At 47.5% G+C, this 19248-nt stretch overlaps 1 protein-coding gene across 1 annotated transcript in view; it reads left to right on the plus strand.

Moving 5' to 3' along the window:
• Positions 1-19248, plus strand: part of hmcn1 (hemicentin 1) — a 253969-nt gene that overhangs the window by 65680 nt on the left and 169041 nt on the right. Inside the window, exons 3-6 of the mRNA XM_052523937.1 lie at positions 634-792; positions 931-1053; positions 4253-4424; positions 6131-6237. Coding sequence (XP_052379897.1) covers positions 634-792; positions 931-1053; positions 4253-4424; positions 6131-6237 — 561 coding nt within the window. The remainder of the gene's footprint in view (positions 1-633; positions 793-930; positions 1054-4252; positions 4425-6130; positions 6238-19248) is intronic.

Raw genomic sequence — 19248 nt, forward strand, 5'->3', positions numbered from 1 at the left:
CCCCAAACAGCAAGCAATGCAGATGTAGAAGCACGGTAATAGTTTGCCTAATTTCAGTTTATGTGACAAAACAATCAGCTAGCAGTGAGGTAGATGGTGGTTGCCTGTCAGCTAGCAGTGAGGGAGATGGTGGTTGCCTGTCAGCTAGCAGTGAGGGAGATGGTGGTTGCCTGTCAGCTAGCAGTGAGGGAGATGGTGGTTGCCTGTCAGCTAGCAGTGAGGGAGATGGTGGTTGCCTGTCAGCTAGCAGTGAGGTAGATGGTGGCTGTCATGTCCTGTGTGTAGAGCTCCTGTATATTGCCTCTGTTTGGTCTTAACTGTCATTGTAGTTGACGTTCCCCTCTTCGAACCTTTCAAATGGAGCTCGTTACATTCTTCTATCTTGGAACATTTTTGAGGTGCAATAGTGTCAAATGTTCCATTTTTTTTTGCTAGATAGCTTTACTGCATTCATCCTTAATGGTTTCCAATGTGCTTCAAGTACAAATAGGTGTGGAATCAAGTGTTCTTGCAAAATTCCCATTTAGTGCTCTGTTGTACAATGCCAAGAATGTTCTAGAACACTTCGATAGTGAATGTACCCAACATGCTGTATTGGTTTGTTTTGGCTCATCCTAATGGTTCTGTCACCAGGGAGGTGGAGACTGCCCAGAAATGAGCATTGGCGCCATCAAGATCGCCCTGGAGATCTCCCTGCCAGGGTCCTTCATTTACGTGTTCACAGATGCTCGATCCAAAGACTACAAGCTGACCCAGGAGGTCCTGCAGCTCATCCAGCAGAAACAGTCTCAGGTACAGCTGTGAACATCTGGAAGAGATTGTTGAAGAAGATTGAATGTGGTTTAAAATGTAAATATTGCATTCCTTTATTTCTGCCGCTGTGCCTATAGTCTGATGCCCTATGTGTTTTGTGTATGTGTGTGTGTCTAGGTGGTGTTTGTGCTGACAGGGGACTGTGATGACCGGGCTCACATTGGGTACAAGGTCTACGAAGAGATCGCCTCCACCAGCTCTGGACAGGTGTTCCACCTGGACAAGAAACAAGTCAACGAGGTGAGATTCAGCCCGATTGGAACTAGCTTCTTTAGTCAGCCCGAATGGAACTAGTCCTGTCGGTCAACCTGAATGGAACTAGTCTTTTCAGTCAGTCAGAATGGAACTAGTCCTGTCAGTTAGCCTGAATTGAACTAGTCCTGTCAGTCATCCCAAATCAAACTAGTCCAGTCAGTCAGCTTGAATGGAACTAGTCCTGCCAGTCAGCCTGAATGTAACATGTCCTGTCAGTCAGCCTTAATGGAAAAAGTCAGCTCGAATGGAACTTATCCTGTCAGTCAGCCCGAATGGAAGTAGTCCTGTCAGTCAGCCTGAATGGAAAGACCTGTCAGTCAGCCTGAATGGAACTAGTCCTGTCAGTCAGCCTGAATGGAAAGACCTGTCAGTCAGCCTGAATGGAACTAGTCCTGTCAGTCAGCCTGAATGGAAAGACCTGTCAGTCAGCCTGAATGGAACTAGTCCTGTCAGTCAGCCTGAATGGAACTAGTCCTGTCAGTCAGCCTGAATGGAACTAGTCCTGTCAGTCAGCCTGAATGGAAAGACCTGTCAGTCAGCCTGAATGGAACTAGTCCTGTCAGTCAGCTTGAATGGAAAGACCTGTCAGTCAGCCTGAATGGAAAGACCTGTCAGTCAGCCTGAATGGAACTAGTCCTGTCAGTCAGCCTGAATGGAACTAGTCCTGTCAGTCAGCCTGAATGGAAAGACCTGTCAGTCAGCCTGAATGGAAAGACCTGTCAGTCAGCCTGAATGGAACTAGTCCTGTCAGTCAGCCTGAATGGAAAGACCTGTCAGTCAGCCTGAATGGAACTAGTCCTGTCAGTCAGCCTGAATGGAACTAGTCCTGTCAGTCAGCCTGAATGGAACTAGTCCTGTCAGTCAGCCTGAATGGAAAGACCTGTCAGTCAGCCTGAATGGAAAGACCTGTCAGTCAGCCTGAATGGAACTAGTCCTGTCAGTCAGCCTGAATGGAAAGACCTGTCAGTCAGCCTGAATGGAAAGACCTGTCAGTCAGCCTGAATGGAACTAGTCCTGTCAGTCAGCCTGAATGGAACTAGTCCTGTCAGTCAGCCTGAATGGAAAGACCTGTCAGTCAGCCTGAATGGAAAGACCTGTCAGTCAGCCTGAATGGAACTAGTCCTGTCAGTCAGCCTGAATGGAAAGACCTGTCAGTCAGCCTGAATGGAACTAGTCCTGTCAGTCAGCCTGAATGGAACTAGTCCTGTCAGTCAGCCTGAATGGAAAGACCTGTCAGTCAGCCTGAATGGAAAGACCTGTCAGTCAGCCTGAATGGAAGTAGTCCTGTCAGTCAGCCTGAATGGAAAGACCTGTCAGTCAGCCTGAATAGAACTAGTCCTGTCAGTCAGCCTGAATGGAAAGACCTGTCAGTCAGCCTGAATGGAACTAGACCTGTCAGTCAGCCTGAATGGAAAGACCTGTCAGTCAGCCTGAATGGAACTAGTCCTGTCAGTCAGCTTGAATGGAAGTAGTCCTGTCAGTCAGCCTGAATGGAAAGACCTGTCAGTCAGCCTGAATGGAAAGACCTGTCAGTCAGCCTGAATGGAACTAGTCCTGTCAGTCAGCTTGAATGGAAAGACCTGTCAGTCAGCCTGAATGGAACTAGTCCTGTCAGTCAGCCTGAATGGAACTAGTCCTGTCAGTCAGCTTGAATGGAAAGACCTGTCAATCAGCCTCAATGGAACTAATTAATTCTACACTTACTGCTCTTGGTTCACTTTGCTCTCAGTTTAGTTGTGTGCCTCCCTCACTTTCTCTTTCTCTCTGTCCTCAAATAACATTTGGTAATTTCAGACATACAATAGTACCTAAAAAAACCCGTCTAACTTGGTGGAAGTATGAGTTACTATCATCACTTCATTCTTCTCAACTACTGAGCAGACTGTGGGGCTTAGCTGGCTCTGTCTGTCTGTCTGTCTGTCTGTCTGTCTGTCTGTCTGTCTGTCTGTCTGTCTGTCTGTCTGTCTGTCTGTCTGTCAGGAGTCGGGTCTCAGTAGAACACAAACATAGGACTGATCTATGACTTGGTTCCAGACCCAGAACATTTTCAGACCCAGAACATTTTCAGATGCAGAACATTCTCAGACACAGAACATGCAGGCTTGAAATGAAGTGGAGTTACGGATGGTGGACGGTTTTACTGCTCTAGTGTCGTATCCTATAGGTGGGACCACTCCAAGCCTGCCTGAACTGTGATGTATGTGGACTTCACTGTGAAAGAGTTCTTTAATTGATTGCACAGCTCTTAAACAGATTGATGCATGATGTCTGAGCATTCCAAAGAATGCAAATCAATGGAAATATTAGGTTTTTTAGTTAGATTTTCTTGAAGTCGAAATCTTGAAGGACAATGTAAAAATGACTCTCTCTTTGCTCTGACATGGGCATTGACCCACATGTTTCCCCCCCCCCGTCTCTCTCTCCCCCGTCTCTCTCCCCTTGTCTCTCGCTTTCTCTCTCTCTCTCTCTCTCTCTCTCTCTCTCTCTCTCTCTCTCTCTCTCTCTCTCTCTCTCTCTCTCTCTCTCTCTCTCTCTCTCTCTCTCTCTTCTCTCTCTCTCTCTCTCTCTCTCTCTCTCTCTCTCTCTCTCTCTCTTTATCTATCTATCTATCGATCTCTCTCTCTCTCTCTCTCTCTCTCTCTCTCTCTCTCTCTCTCTCTCTCTCTTTCTCTATCTATCTATCTATCTATCTATCTATCTATCTATCTATCTATCTATCTATCTATCTATCTATCGATCTATCGATCTATCGATCTCTCTCTCTCTCTCTCTCTCTCTCTCTCTCTCTCTCTCTCTCTCTCTAACAACCCCTTTTCTCCAAAGTCCCTGCACATGTTGGGGGATGACCTTGCAGCTGATAATAATAATAATGCTTTGTACAGCTCTAATCATTTGTATAGCGCTTTTCATTACAGAGTTATCTCAAAGCTCTCATAGCTTTATCATGATTTTCTCAGAAATGGTTTGTGATACAAATGTAAAAAGCATATAAAAACATCCTTCCTCTCAATGAAGTTTCTATGTGAGAATTTCCAGAACAATCTGAGATACCAGAAATATTTGTGGGTCTTCTGGCATGAAATCTCCCTTCTATGTTCTTTGTGTGTGTGTGTGTGTGCATATTGTCATCTCTGTGCATATTGTCCTCTCATCCAACTCCCTCTCCCTCTCTCCCTTCCTGTAGGTGTTGAAATGGGTGGAAGAGGCAGTGCAGTCGTCCAAGGTCCACCTGCTGTCCACTGACCACTACAACGGGGTCAGCAACACCTGGCCGATCCCCTTTGACCCCAGCCTGAAGGAGGTCACTGTGGCACTCAGCGGCCCCGCACCTGACATCGAGATACGCAACCCCCAGGGTAGGCCACTGCACAAAACACCCCTTCCCTATGACTCTATGATCTTTTCTCTTTTATAACCTTTCATAGGACTGTCTGCTCACTGTTTCAGGCACTGTACTGTTCACTGAAGGCTTTTGTAAAGTACTGTAGCTTTACTATTTGGGGGACTTCTTTCAGTTCCACTCAGCTATGAAGTGCTTTGAAAGGCTGGTCATGGCTCACATCAACACCATCATCCCAGACACCCTGGACCCACTCCAATTCACATACCGTCCCAACAGATCCACAGATGACGCGATCTCAGTTGCACTTCACACTTCCCTCTCCCATCTGGATAGAGGGGAAATACCTAAGTGAGAATGCTGTTTATAGACTATAGCTCAGTGTTCAACATCATAGTCCACTCCAGGCCCTGGAACTGAACTGCTCACGCTACGACTGGATCCTGGACATCCTCATGGGCCGGCCCCAGGTGGTGAGGTTAGGCAACAACACCTCTGCCATGCTGGCCCTCTACACGGAGTGCCCCCTGGGGGATGTGTGCTTAGTCCCCTCCTGTACTCCGTGTTCACCCACGACTGCCGGGTAGGTCTGATCACAGAGAGCGATGAACCAGCCTACAGGGAGGAGGTCAGAGACTTAGCAATGTGGTGCCAGGACAACAACCTCTCCCTCAATGTTTGTAAGACCAAGGAACTGATTGTGGACTACAGGAGAAAGAGGGGGGAGAGCATGCCCCCATCCACATCGACAGGACTGTAGTGGAGCGGGTCAAGAGCTTCAAGTTCCTTAGCGTCCACATCCCTAAGGACTTAACATGGCCCACACACACCTGCACAGTCGTGAAGAGGGCATGACAACACCTCTTCCCCCTCAGGAGGCTGAAACGATTTGCCATGGGTCCTCGGATCCTCGGATCCTCAAAAAGTTCTACAACTGCCCCATCGAGAGCATCTTGACTGGCTTCATCACAGCTTGTCATGGCAAAGGCACCGCTCTCGACCGCAAAGCACTACAGAGGGTGGTGCTGACAGCCCAGTACATCACTGGCGCCAAACTCCCTGCCATCCAGGACCTCTATATCAAATCAAATCAAATTTTATTTGTCATATGTGCCGAATGCAACAGGTTTAGACCTTCCTGTGCTTACTTACAAGTCCTTAATCAACAATGCAGTTCAAGAAATAGAGATAAGAAATATTTACAAAATAAACACAAACATTTGAAAAATAACAAAGAAAATTACATGACAATAACGAGGCTATATACTATGGCTATGGTACTCCCTGCACAATGATCTGGTACTGGTACTCCCTGCACAATGATCTGGTACTGGTACTCCCTGCACAATGATCTGGTACTGGTACTCCCTGCACAATGATCTGGTACTGGTACTCCCTGCACAATGATCTGGTACTGGTACTCCCTGCACAATGATCTGGTACTGGTACTCCCTGCACAGGATATAGATCCATTTTGTATTTCATTCCTCTTTTGTTACTATTTGTATCTGATTATTATTTCTTAACTCTGCATCGTTGGGAATGGCTCGTAAGTAAGCATTTCACGTAAAGTGGAATTCGGCGCATGTGATAAATACAATTTGATTTGGTTTCAGCTCAATATTAGTTTGATGAGTTCAATTCTATTGTATTAGCTCTGAGATGATGACGTTTGTTTGGTTTGTTTGGCTGCAAAGAAAATGTAAATGTATTTCCAAACAGGGAAGCTCGTCGGGAAGAGCGATGGTCTGACGGAACTCCTGCACATTCCTAACTCTGCCAGAGTCGTCAACATCAAGGATCCGGAGCCTGGAATGTGGTCCATTAAGGTAAACAATAAATTCCTCATTCCTCACACGGAAATGTTTGTCCAAAATATTTAGGGATTTCCTCTCTCACGCTTAAAGTAAGCTGGAGTAGTTGTAAAAAAATGACTTTTATAGGTCAGCAGTATGGCCTACCGATCAGCACACACCCAGGAGGCTCTACGCTACTTCTGCTGGTCCCTTGAGCAAGACACTTATCCTGAATTACTACAGTAATACATCAAGGTGTGCAGATGTAATTGATAAGCCATGCTTCGGTTGAAGCATCTGTCTGCTGACCTACTGTAAGACTGGAATGATAGAGAAGAAGACATTCTTTATTCTTCAGAGTTGGCTCTCCGTAGCGGTCTGATGGTCTGACGGTCTGATGGTCTGATGGGCTGATCGTCTGATGGTCTGATTGATGTGCCATGGTCTGATGGTCTGATGGTCTGATGGGCTGATCGTCTGATGGTCTGATTGATGTGCCATGGTCTGATGGTCTGATGGTCTGACGGTCTGATGGTCTGATGGTCTGATGGTCTGATGGTCTGATGGGCTGATGGTCTGATGGTCTGATGGTCTGATGGGCTGATGGTCTGATGGTCTGATGGTCTGATGGTCTGATGGTCTGACGGTCTGATGGTCTGATGGTCTGATGGGCTGATCGTCTGATGGTCTGATGGTCTGATGGTCTGATGGTCTGATGGTCTGATGGTCTGATGGTCTGATGGGCTGATGGGCTGATGGTCTGATTGATGTGCCATGGTCTGATGGTCTGATGGTCTGATGGTCGGTCTGATGGTCTGATGGTCTGATGGTCTGACGGTCTGATGGTCTGATGGGCTGATGGTCTGATGGTCTGATGGTCTGATGGTCTGATGGTCTGATGGTCTGATGGTCTGATGGTCTGATGGTCTGACGGTCTGATGGTCTGATGGTCTGATGGTCTGACGGTCTGATCGTCTGATGGGCTGATGGTCTGATGAGCTGATGGGCTGATGGGCTGATGGGCTGATGGTCTGATTGATGTGCCATGGTCTGATGGTCTGATGGGCTGATGGTCTGATGGTCTGATGGTCTGATGGTCTGATGGTCTGGGTCGGTCTGATGGTCTGATGGTCTGATGGTCTGATGGGCTGATGGTCTGATGGTCTGATGGTCTGATGGTCTGATGGTCTGATGGTCTGATGGGCTGATGGTCGTCTGATGGTCGTCTGATGGTCTGATGGTCTGATGGTCTGACGGTCTGATGGTCTGATGGTCTGATGGGCTGATGGTCTGATGGTCTTAACAATGTGCCATGGTCTGATGGTCTGATGGTCTGATGGTCTGATGGTCTGATGGTCTGACGGTCTGATGGTCTGATGGTCTGATGGTCTGATGGTCTGATGGTCTGATGGGCTGATGGTCTGATTGATGTGCCATGGTCTGATGGTCTGATGGGCTGATGGTCTGATGAGCTGATGGGCTGATGGGCTGATGGGCTGATGGTCTGATTGATGTGCCATGGTCTGATGGTCTGATGGTCTGATGGGCTGATGGGCTGATGGTCTGATGGTCTGATGGTCTGATGGTCTGATGGTCTGATTGATGTGCCATGGTCTGATGGTCTGATGGTCTGATGGGCTGATGGTCTGATGGGCTGATGGGCTGATGGTCTGATGGGCTGATGGTCTGATGGGCTGATGGTCTGATGGTCTGATGGTCTGATGGGCTGATGGGCTGATGGTCTGATTGATGTGCAATGGTCTGATGGGCTGATGGTCTGATGGGCTGATGGTCTGATGGGCTGATGGGCTGATGGTCTGATGGGCTGATGGTCTGATGGGCTGATGGTCTGATGGTCTGATGGTCTGATTGATGTGCCATGGTCTGATTTGTTTTGTGACATGCCATGTCATGTATTAAGGGCCCCCAGTGTTCAGTTCCTGTGTTCAGTTCCAGTGTTGGGTTTCAGTGTTGGGTTCTGGAATTGGGTTCTAGTGTTGAGTTCTAGAGTTGGGTTCCAGTGTTCTGTTCCAGTGTTGGGTTTCAATGTTGGGTTCCAGTGTTCAGTTTCAGTGTTGGGTTTCAGTGTTGGGTTCTAGAATTGGGTTCTAGTGTTGAGTTCTAGATTTGGGTTCCAGTGTTCTGTTCCAGTGTTGGCTTTCAATGTTGGGTTCCAGTGTTCAGTTTCAGTGTTGGGTTTCAGTGTTGGGTTCTAAAATTGGGTTCTCGTGTTGAGTTCTAGAGTTGGGTTCCAGTGTTCTGTTCCAGTGTTGGGTTTCAATGTTGGGTTCCTGTGTTGGGTTTCAATGTTGGGTTCCAGTGTTCAGTTTCAGTGTTCAGTTTCAGTGTTGGTTTCCAGTGTTCAGTTTTTGTGTTGGGTTCCAGGGCCAATGGAACTGTATTTCAGGGCTCTGCTCCCTTGCTGTGAGGTGAGCGCAAACAGATGCAAAGCAGGGTGCCCATAATGTCAACGCTGTCAGACAGGAAATGACACATTTTTACCTGAGTGATTTGTTGTCGTATGAGGAGGGGGCGTGAGGGGCGCTGTTTAGTCTCTGAAAGCCCCTGTGGGGCCACTTTCCATGTCCTAGCCACTGTCCTAGCCAATGTCCTACATATCCTAGCCACTGTTCTACATGTCCTAGCCACTGTTCTACATGTCCTAGCCACTGTCCTACATGTCCGAGCCACTGTCCTACATGTCCTAGTCAATGTCCTACATATCCTAGCCACTGTTCTACATTCTCAAGCCACTGTCCTAGCCACTGCTCTACATGTCCTATCCACTGTCCTAGCCACTGTCCTACATGTCCAAGCCACTGTCCTAGCCACTGTTCTACATGTCCAAGCTACTGTCCTACATGTCCTAGCCACTATCCTACATGTCCAAGCCACTGTCCTACATGTCCTAGCCACTGTCCTAGCCACTGTCCAAGCCACTGTCCTACATGTCCTAGCCACTGTCCTACATGTCCTAGCCACTGTCCTACATGTCCTAGCCACTGTCCTACATGTCCTAGCCACTGTCCTACATGTCCTAGCCACTATCCTTCATGTCCTAGCCACTGTCCTACATGTTCTAGCCACTGTCCTACATGTCAAAGACACTGTCCTAGCCACTGTCCTACATGTCCAAGCCACTGTCCTACATGTCCTAGCCACTGTCCTACATGTCCTAGCCACTGTCCTACATGTCCTAGCCACTGTTCTACATGTTCTAGCCACTGTTCTACATGTCCTAGTCACTGTCCTACATGTCCTAGTCACTGTCCTACATGTCTTATCCACTGTCCTACATGTCCTAGTCACTGTCCTACATGTCCTAGTCACTGTCCTACATGTCCTAGTCACTGTCCTACATGTCCTAGCCACTGTTCTACATGTCCTAGTCACTGTCCTACATGTCCTAGCCACTGTTCTACATGTTCTAGCCACTGTCCTACATGTCCTAGTCACTGTCCTACATGTCCTAGTCACTGTCCTACATGTCTTATCCACTGTCCTACATGTCCTAGTCAGTGTCCTACATGTCCTAGTCACTGTCCTACATGTCCTAGTCACTGTCCTACATGTCTTATCCACTGTCCTACATGTCCTCGTCACTGTCCTACATGTCCTAGTCACTGTCCTACATGTCCTAGCCACTGTTCTACATGTCCTAGTCAATGTCCTACATGTCCTAGCCACTGTTCTACATGTTCTAGCCACTGTCCTACATGTCCTAGTCACTGTCCTACATGTCCTAGTCACTGTCCTACATGTCTTATCCACTGTCCTACATGTCCTAGCCACTGTCCTACATGTCCTAGTCACTGTCCTACATGTCCTAGTCACTGTCCTACATGTCCTAGTCACTGTTCTACATGTCCTAGCCACTGTCCTACATGTTCTAGCCACTGTCCTACATGTCCTAGTCACTGTCCTACATGTCCTAGTCACTGTCCTACATGTTCTAGTCACTGTCCTACATGTTCTAGCCACTGTCCTACATGTTCTAGTCACTGTCCTACATGTTCTAGCCACTGTCCTACATGTCCTAGTCACTGTTCTACATGTTCTAGTCACTGTCCTACATGTTCTAGCCACTGTCCTACATGTTCTAGTCACTGTCCTACATGTTCTAGCCACTGTCCTACATGTCCTAGTCACTGTTCTACATGTTCTAGCCACTGTCCTACATGTTCTAGTCACTGTCCTAGCTACTGTCCTTGCCACTGCTGTGTTCTGTGTACTGTGTTTGTAGCCAGGGATGATTTATGAAAAAGAGGGATGAAAGGAAAGATGATGTCCTTCCTCCCTGGGTGGACTAGCCTCCTGAGGGGGAGTTTAGTTGGGTGGGGTGAGCTGGTGGTGTACGGTCTGAGCAGCGTGCCGGACAGATTGATGACCAATTTCTCTGTAGATCTGGCTGCTGTAGTTGAGGCTGAAGTCTCAAGAGGTATATTTTTTTGTTCCTCAGAGTTTTGGTTCTTGTCAAGTGTTGTTATTAACTGAGGTTGTCGCAGCAATGGCTCCGGCCGAACCGCCCCGCGTCCTTGCATATCACTCCTCGGGCTCTTTCATGTCATGTCTCTCTGTTTTCTGGCCCCTCCCTCCCCTACTCCCATTAAGCCCCAGTCCACTAGCCACCATGACCTCATACTTCCCTGCTCAGAGCCACACTACTGTTGTTTTACTATACTAGTGTTATTTTATGTTCTGGTTCACAGAGTAAGTCTTTAAACCTGATAAGTATGTGTGCAATCTTGTGGAAGGACTAGTCTGACTGTGTTGGACACAGAGGAACCAGTGGACTAGCTTGACTGTGGTTGACATAGTGGAACCAGTGGACAAGTCTGACTGTGGTTGACACAGAGGAACTAGTGGACTAGCCTGACTGTGGTTGACATAGTGGAACCAGTGGACTAGCTTGACCTTGGTTGACACAGAGGAACTAGTGGACTAGCCTGACTGTGGTTGACACAGAGGAACCAGTGGACTAGCTTGACTGTGGTTGACATAGTGGAACCAGTGGACTAGCTTGACCTTGGTTGACACAGAGGAACTAGTGGACTAGCCTGACTGTGGTTGACACAGAGGAACCAGTGGACTAGCTTGACCTTGGTTGACATAGAGGAACTAGTGGACTAGCCTGACTGTGGTTGACACAGAAGAACCAGTGGACTAGCTTGACCTTGGTTGACATAGAGGAACCAGTGGACTAGCTTGACTGTGGTTGACACAGAGGAACTAGTGGACTAGCCTGACTGTGGTTGACACAGAGGAACCAGTGGACTAGCTTGACCTTGGTTGACATAGAGGAACTAGTGGACTAGCCTGACTGTGGTTGACACAGAAGAACCAGTGGACTAGCTTGACCTTGGTTGACATAGAGGAACCAGTGGACTAGCTTGACTGTGGTTGACATAGAGGAACCAGTGGACTAGCTTGACTGTGGTTGACATAGTGGAACCAGTGGATGAGCCTGACTGTGGTTGACACAGAGGAACTAGTGGACTAGCTTGACTGTGGTTGACACAGAGGAACCAGTGGACTAGTCTGACTGTGGTTGACATAGAGGAACCAGTGGACTAGCCTGACTGTGGTTGACACAGAGGAACCAGTGGACAAGCTTGACTGTGGTTGACATAGTGGAACCAGTGGACGAACCTGACTGTGTTTGACACAGTGGAACCAGTGGACTAGCTTGACTGTGGTTGACATAGTGGAACCAGTGGACTAGCCTGACTGTGGTTGACACAGAGGAACTAGTGGACGAGCCTGACTGTGGTTGACACAGTGGAACCAGTGGACTAGCTTGACTGTGGTTGACACAGAGGAACCAGTGGACTAGTCTGACTGTGTTTGACACAGAGGAACTAGTGGACTAGCCTGACTGTGGTTGACACAGAGGAACTAGTGGACGAGCCTGACTGTGGTTGACACAGTGGAACCAGTGGACTAGCTTGACTGTGGTTGACACAGAGGAACCAGTGGACTAGTCTGACTGTGTTTGACACAGAGGAACTAGTTGACTAGCCTGACTGTGGTTGACACAGAGGAACCAGTGGACTAGCCTGACTGTGGTTGACACAGAGGAACTAGTGGACTAGTCTGACTGTGGTTGACATAGTGGAACCAGTGGACTAGCTTGACTGTGGTTGACATAGTGGAACCAGTGGACTAGCCTGACTGTGGTTGACACAGAGGAACTAGTGGACTAGTCTGACTGTGGTTGACTAGAAGTTGAACCAGTGGACAAGTCTGACTGTGGTTGACTAGATATTTAACCAGTGGACTAGGCTGACAGTCGTGGTTGACAATGTGTTGAACCAATGGACTAGTCTGAATGTATTGTGGTTGACTAGAGGTTGAACCAGTGGACTAGGCTGACAGTATTGTGGTTGACAATGTGTTGAACCAATGGACTAGTCTGAATGTGTTGTGGTTGACTAGAGGTTGAACCAGTGGACTAGTCTGACTGTATTGTGGTTGACAATGTGTTGAACTAGTGGACTAGCCTGACTGTGGTTGACACAGAGGAACCAGTGGACTAGCTTGACTGTGGTTGACATAGTGGAACCAGTGGACGAGCCTGACTGTGGTTGACACAGAGGAACTAGTGGACTAGCTTGACTGTGGTTGACACAGAGGAACCAGTGGACAAGCTTGACTGTGGTTGACATAGTGGAACCAGTGGACGAGCCTGACTGTGTTTGACACAGTGGAACCAGTGGACTAGCTTGACAGTGGTTGACATAGTGGAACCAGTGGACTAGCCTGACTGTGGTTGACACAGAGGAACTAGTGGACTAGTCTGACTGTGGTTGACATAGTGGAACCAGTGGACTAGCTTGACTGTGGTTGACATAGTGGAACCAGTGGACTAGCCTGACTGTGGTTGACACAGAGGAACTAGTGGACTAGTCTGACTGTGGTTGACACAGAGGAACTAGTGGACTAGTCTGACTGTGGTTGACACAGAGGAACTAGTGGACTAGTCTGACTGTGGTTGACTAGAAGTTGAGCCAGTGGACTAGCTTGACTGTGGTTGACCAGAAGTTGAACCAATGGACTAGTCTGAATGTATTGTGGTTGACTAGAGGTTGAACCAGTGGACTAGGCTGACAGTATTGTGGTTGACAATGTGTTGAACCAATGGACTAGTCTGAATGTATTGTGGTTGACTAGAGGTTGAACCAGTGGACTAGGCTGACAGTATTGTGGTTGACAATGTGTTGAACCAATGGACTAGTCTGACTGTGTTGTGGTTGACTAGAGGTTGAACCAGTGGACTAGTCTGACTGTATTGTGGTTGACTAGAGGTTGAACCAGTGGACTAGTCTGACTGTGTTGTGGTTGACTAGAGGTTGAACCAGTGGACTAGTCTGACTGTATTGTGGTTGACAATGTGTTGAACCAGTGGACTAGACTGTCTGTGTTGTGGTTGACGAGAGGTTGAACCAGTGGACTAGTCTGACTGTGTTGTGGTTGACTAGAGGTTGAACCAGTGGACTAGTCTGACTGTATTGTGGTTGACTAGAGGTTGAACCAATGGACTAGTCTGACTGTGTTGTGGTTGACTAGAGGTTGAACCAGTGGACTAGTCTGACTGTATTGTGGTTGACTAGAGGTTGAACCAGTGGACTAGTCTGACTGTGTTGTGGTTGACTAGAGGTTGAACCAGTGGACTAGTCTGACTGTGGTTGACTAGAGGTTGAACCAGTGGACTAGTCTGACTGTGGTTGACCAGAGGTTGAACCAGTGGACTAGTCTGATTGTGGTTGACTAGAGGTTGTACCAGTGGACTAGTCTGACTGTGGTTGACTAGAGGTTGAACCAGTGGACTAGTCTGACTGTATTGTGGTTGACTAGAGGTTGAACCAGTGGACTAGTCTGATTGTGGTTGACTAGAGGTTGTACCAGTGGACTAGTCTGATTGTGGTTGACTAGAAGTTGAACCAGTGGACTAGTCTGACTGTATTGTGGTTGACTAGAGGTTGAACCAATGGACTAGTCTGACTGTGGTTGACTAGAAGTTGAACCAGTGGACTAGTCTGACTGTGGTTGACTAAAGGTTGAACCAGTGGACTGGTCTGACTGTGGTTGACTTGAGGTTGAACCAATGGACTAGTCTGACTGTGGTTGACTAGAGGTTGAACCAATGGACTAGTCTGACTGTGGTTGACTTGAGGTTGAACCAGTGGACTAGTCTGACTGTATTGTGGTTGACTAGAGGTTGAACCAATGGACTAGTCTGACTGTGGTTGACTAGAGGTTGAACCAGTGGACTGGCCTGACTGTGTTGTGGTTGACTAGAGTTGAACCAGTGGACTAGTCTGACTGTATTGTGGTTGACTAGAGTTGAACCAGTGGACTAGTCTGACTCTATTGTGGTTGACTAGAGGTTGAACCAGTGGACTAGTCTGACTCTATTGTGGTTGACTAGAGGTTGAACCAGTGGACTAGGCTGACTGATTTGTGGTTGACTATGTGTTGAACCAATGGACTAGTGTGACTGTATTGTGGTTGACTATGTGTTGAACCAATGGACTAGTGTGACTGTGTTGTGGTTGACTAGAAGTTGAACCAGTGGACTAGTCTGACTGTGTTGTGGTTGACTAGAAGTTGAACCAGTGGACTAGTGTGACTGTATTGTGGTTGACTAGAAGTTGAACCAGTGGACTAGTCTGACTGTGTTGTGGTTGACTAGAAGGTGAACCAGTGGACTAGTCTGACTGTGTTGTGGTTGACTAGAAGGTGAACCAGTGGACTAGTCTGACTGTGTTGTGGTTGACTAGAGTTGAACCAGTGGACTAGTGTGACTGTATTGTGGTTGACTAGAAGTTGAACCAGTGGACTAGTCTGACTGTATTGTGGTTGACTAGAAGTTGAACCAGTGGACTAGTCAGTCTGTGACTGTGGTTGACTAGAGGTGAACCAGTGGACTAGACTGACTGTGGTTGACAGAGGTTGAACCAGTGGACTAGCCTGACTTGTGGTTGACACAGTTGAACCAGTTGTCTAGTCTGACTGTGTTGTGGTTGACAGAGGTTGAACCAGTGGACGAGTGTGACTGTATTGTGGTTGACTAGAGGAACCAGTGGACTAGTGTGACTGTGTGGTTGACTAGAGAGTTGAACCAGTGGACTAGTCTGACTGTATTGGGTTGACTAGAGGTTGAACCAGTGGACTAGTCTGATTGTATTGTGGTTGACTAGAGGAACCAGTGGACTAGTCTGACTGTGTTGTGGTTGACTAGAGGTTGAACCAGTGGACTAGTCTGACTGTGTTGTGGTTGACTAGAGGTTGAACCAGTGGACTAGTGTGACTGTGTTGTGGTTGACTAGAGGTTGAACCAGTGGACTAGTCTGACTCTATTGTGGTTGACTAGAGGAACCAGTGGACTAGTCTGACTGTGTTGTGGTTGACTAGAGGTTGAACCAGTGGACTGGCCTGACTGTGTTGTGGTTGACTAGAGGTTGAACCAGTGGACTAGTGTGACTGTGTTGTGGTTGACTAGAAGTTGAACCAGTGGACTAGTCTGACTCTATTGTGGTTGACTAGAGGTTGAACCAGTGGACTAGTCTGACTCTATTGTGGTTGACTAGAGGTTGAACCAGTGGACTAGTCTGACTGTGTTGTGGTTGACTAGAAGTTGAACCAGTGGACTAGTGTGACTGTGTTGTGGTTGACTATGTGTTGAACCAATGGACTAGTGTGACTGTGTTGTGGTTGACTAGAAGTTGAACCAGTGGACTAGTCTGACTGTGTTGTGGTTGACTAGAAGTTGAACCAGTGGACTAGTGTGACTGTATTGTGGTTGACTAGAAGTTGAACCAGTGGACTAGTGTGACTGTGTTGTGGTTGACTAGAAGTTGAACCAGTGGACTAGTGTGACTGTGTTGTGGTTGACTAGAAGTTGAACCAGTGGACTAGTCTGACTGTGTTGTGGTTGACTAGAGGTTGAACCAGTGGACTAGTGTGACTGTATTGTGGTTGACTAGAGGTTGAACCAGTGGACTAGTGTGACTGTATTGTGGTTGACTAGAAGTTGAACCAGTGGACTAGTGTGACTGTGTTGTGGTTGACTAGAGGTTGAACCAGTGGACTAGACTGTGTTGTGGTTGACTAGAGGTTGAACCAGTGGACTAGGCTGACTGATTTGTGGTTGACTAGAGGTTGAACCAGTTGTCTAGTCTGACTGTGTTGTGGTTGACTAGAAGTTGAACCAGTGGACTAGTCTGACTGTATTGTGGTTGACTAGAGGTTGAACCAGTGGACTAGTCTGACTGTGTTGTGGTTGACTAGAGGTTGAACCAGTGGACTAGTCTGACTGTATTGTGGTTGACTAGAGGTTGAACCAGTGGACTAGTCTGACTGTATTGTGGTTGACTAGAGGTTGAACCAGTGGACTAGTCTGACTGTGTTGTGGTTGACTAGAGGTTGAACCAGTGGACTAGTCTGACTGTGTTGTGGTTGACTAGAGGTTGAACCAGTGGACTAGTGTGACTGTGTTGTGGTTGACTAGAGGTTGAACCAGTGGACTAGTCTGACTCTATTGTGGTTGACTAGAGGTTGAACCAGTGGACTAGTCTGACTGTGTTGTGGTTGACTAGAGGTTGAACCAGTGGACTGGCCTGACTGTGTTGTGGTTGACTAGAGGTTGAACCAGTGGACTAGTCTGACTGTATTGTGGTTGACTAGAGGTTGAACCAGTGGACTAGTCTGACTCTATTGTGGTTGACTAGAGGTTGAACCAGTGGACTAGTCTGACTCTATTGTGGTTGACTAGAGGTTGAACCAGTGGACTAGTCTGACTGTGTTGTGGTTGACTAGAGGTTGAACCAATGGACTAGTGTGACTGTATTGTGGTTGACTAGAGGTTGAACCAGTGGACTAGTGTGACTGTGTTGTGGTTGACTAGAAGTTGAACCAGTGGACTAGTCTGACTGTGTTGTGGTTGACTAGAAGTTGAACCAGTGGACTAGTGTGACTGTATTGTGGTTGACTAGAAGTTGAACCAGTGGACTAGTCTGACTGTGTTGTGGTTGACTAGAAGTTGAACCAGTGGACTAGTCTGACTGTGTTGTGGTTGACTAGAAGGTGAACCAGTGGACTAGTCTGACTGTGTTGTGGTTGACTAGAAGTTGAACCAGTGGACTAGTGTGACTGTGTTGTGGTTGACTAGAAGTTGAACCAGTGGACTAGTCTGACTGTATTGTGGTTGACTAGAAGTTGAACCAGTGGACTAGTCAGTCTGTGTTGTGGTTGACTAGAGGTTGAACCAGTGGACTAGTCTGACTGTGTTGTGGTTGACTAGAGGTTGAACCAGTGGACTAGTCTGACTGTGTTGTGGTTGACGAGAGGTTGAACCAGTGGACTAGTCTGACTGTATTGTGGTTGACTAGAGGTTGAACCAGTGGACTAGTGTGACTGTATTGTGGTTGACTAGAGGTTGAACCAGTGGACTAGTGTGACTGTGTTGTGGTTGACTAGAGGTTGAACCAGTGGACTAGTCTGACTGTATTGTGGTTGACTAGAGGTTGAACCAGTGGACTAGTCTGATTGTATTGTGGTTGACTAGAGGTTGAACCAGTGGACTAGTCTGACTGTGTTGTGGTTGACTAGAGGTTGAACCAGTGGACTAGTCTGACTGTGTTGTGGTTGACTAGAGGTTGAACCAGTGGACTAGTCTGACTGTGTTGTGGTTGACTAGAGGTTGAACCAGTGGACTAGTCTGACTGTGTTGTGGTTGACTAGAGGTTGAACCAGTGGACTAGTGTGACTGTATTGTGGTTGACTAGAGGTTGAACCAGTGGACTAGTCTGACTGTGGTTGACTAGAGGTTGAACCAGTGGACTAGTCTGACTGTATTGTGGTTGACTAGAGGTTGAACCAGTGGACTAGTCTGACTGTGTTGTGGTTGACTCACTAGAGGTGGATGTATCTCTAGGGGTATCTGTTCCGTTCTCTGACCGGCTGTGTCTTCCAGAGGTTAATATCATGCTGAGCTGTCTCACTTAACCCTTACAGACAGAGCAGTGAAATGGCTATGTTTAGCCACTGCTACCTAGGGCTGTTGCCTGTACTCAATGTTACGTCCACACCATTCTGTTGTTGTGTTATGCCCACACCATTCTGTTGTTGTGGTAAGCCCACACCATTCTGTTGTTGTGGTACGCCCACACCATTCTGTTGTTGTGGTACGCCCACACCATTCTGTTGTTGTGGTACGCCCACACCATTCTGTTGTTGTGGTACGTCCACACCATTCTGTGTGTGTACGCCCACATCATTCTGTTGTTGTGGTACGCCCACACCATTCTGTTGTTGTGGTACGCCCACACCATTCTGTTGTTGTGGTACGTCCACACCATTCTGTTGTTGTGGTACGCCCACACCATTCTGTTGTTGTGGTACGCCCACACCATTCTGTTGTTGTGGTACGCCCACACCATTCTGTTGTTGTGGTACGCCCACACCATTCTGTTGTTGTGGTACGCCCACACCATTCTGTTGTTGTGGTACGCCCACACCATTCTGTTGTTGGGGTACGCCCACACCATTCTGTTGTTGTGGTACGTCCACACCATTCTGTTGTTGTGGTACGCCCACACCATTCTGTTGTTGTGGTACGCCCACACCATTCTGTTGTTGTGGTACGCCCACACCATTCTGTTGTTGTGGTACGCCCACACCATTCTGTTGTTGTGGTACGTCCACACCATTCTGTTGTTGTGGTACGCCCACACCATTCTGTTGTTGTGGTACGCCCACACCATTCTGTTGTTGTGGTACGCCCACACCATTCTGTTGTTGTGGTACGTCCACACCATTCTGTTGTTGTGGTACGCCCACACCATTCTGTTGTTGTGGTACGTCCACACCATTCTGTTGTTGTGGTACCCCCACACCATTCTGTTGTTGTGGTACGCCCACACCATTCCAACACAGAAAAGCAGCTTTTTAACATACTTAATTACCATGGTTTGGAAGGAAAACTATTTCATTCATATTGTTATTCATTATTGTAGTCACATTTAATAGAAATCATCTGGAAAC

This window comes from Oncorhynchus keta, chromosome 1, assembly GCF_023373465.1.
Source record: "Oncorhynchus keta strain PuntledgeMale-10-30-2019 chromosome 1, Oket_V2, whole genome shotgun sequence".
Classification (NCBI taxonomy): Eukaryota; Metazoa; Chordata; class Actinopteri; order Salmoniformes; family Salmonidae; genus Oncorhynchus; species Oncorhynchus keta.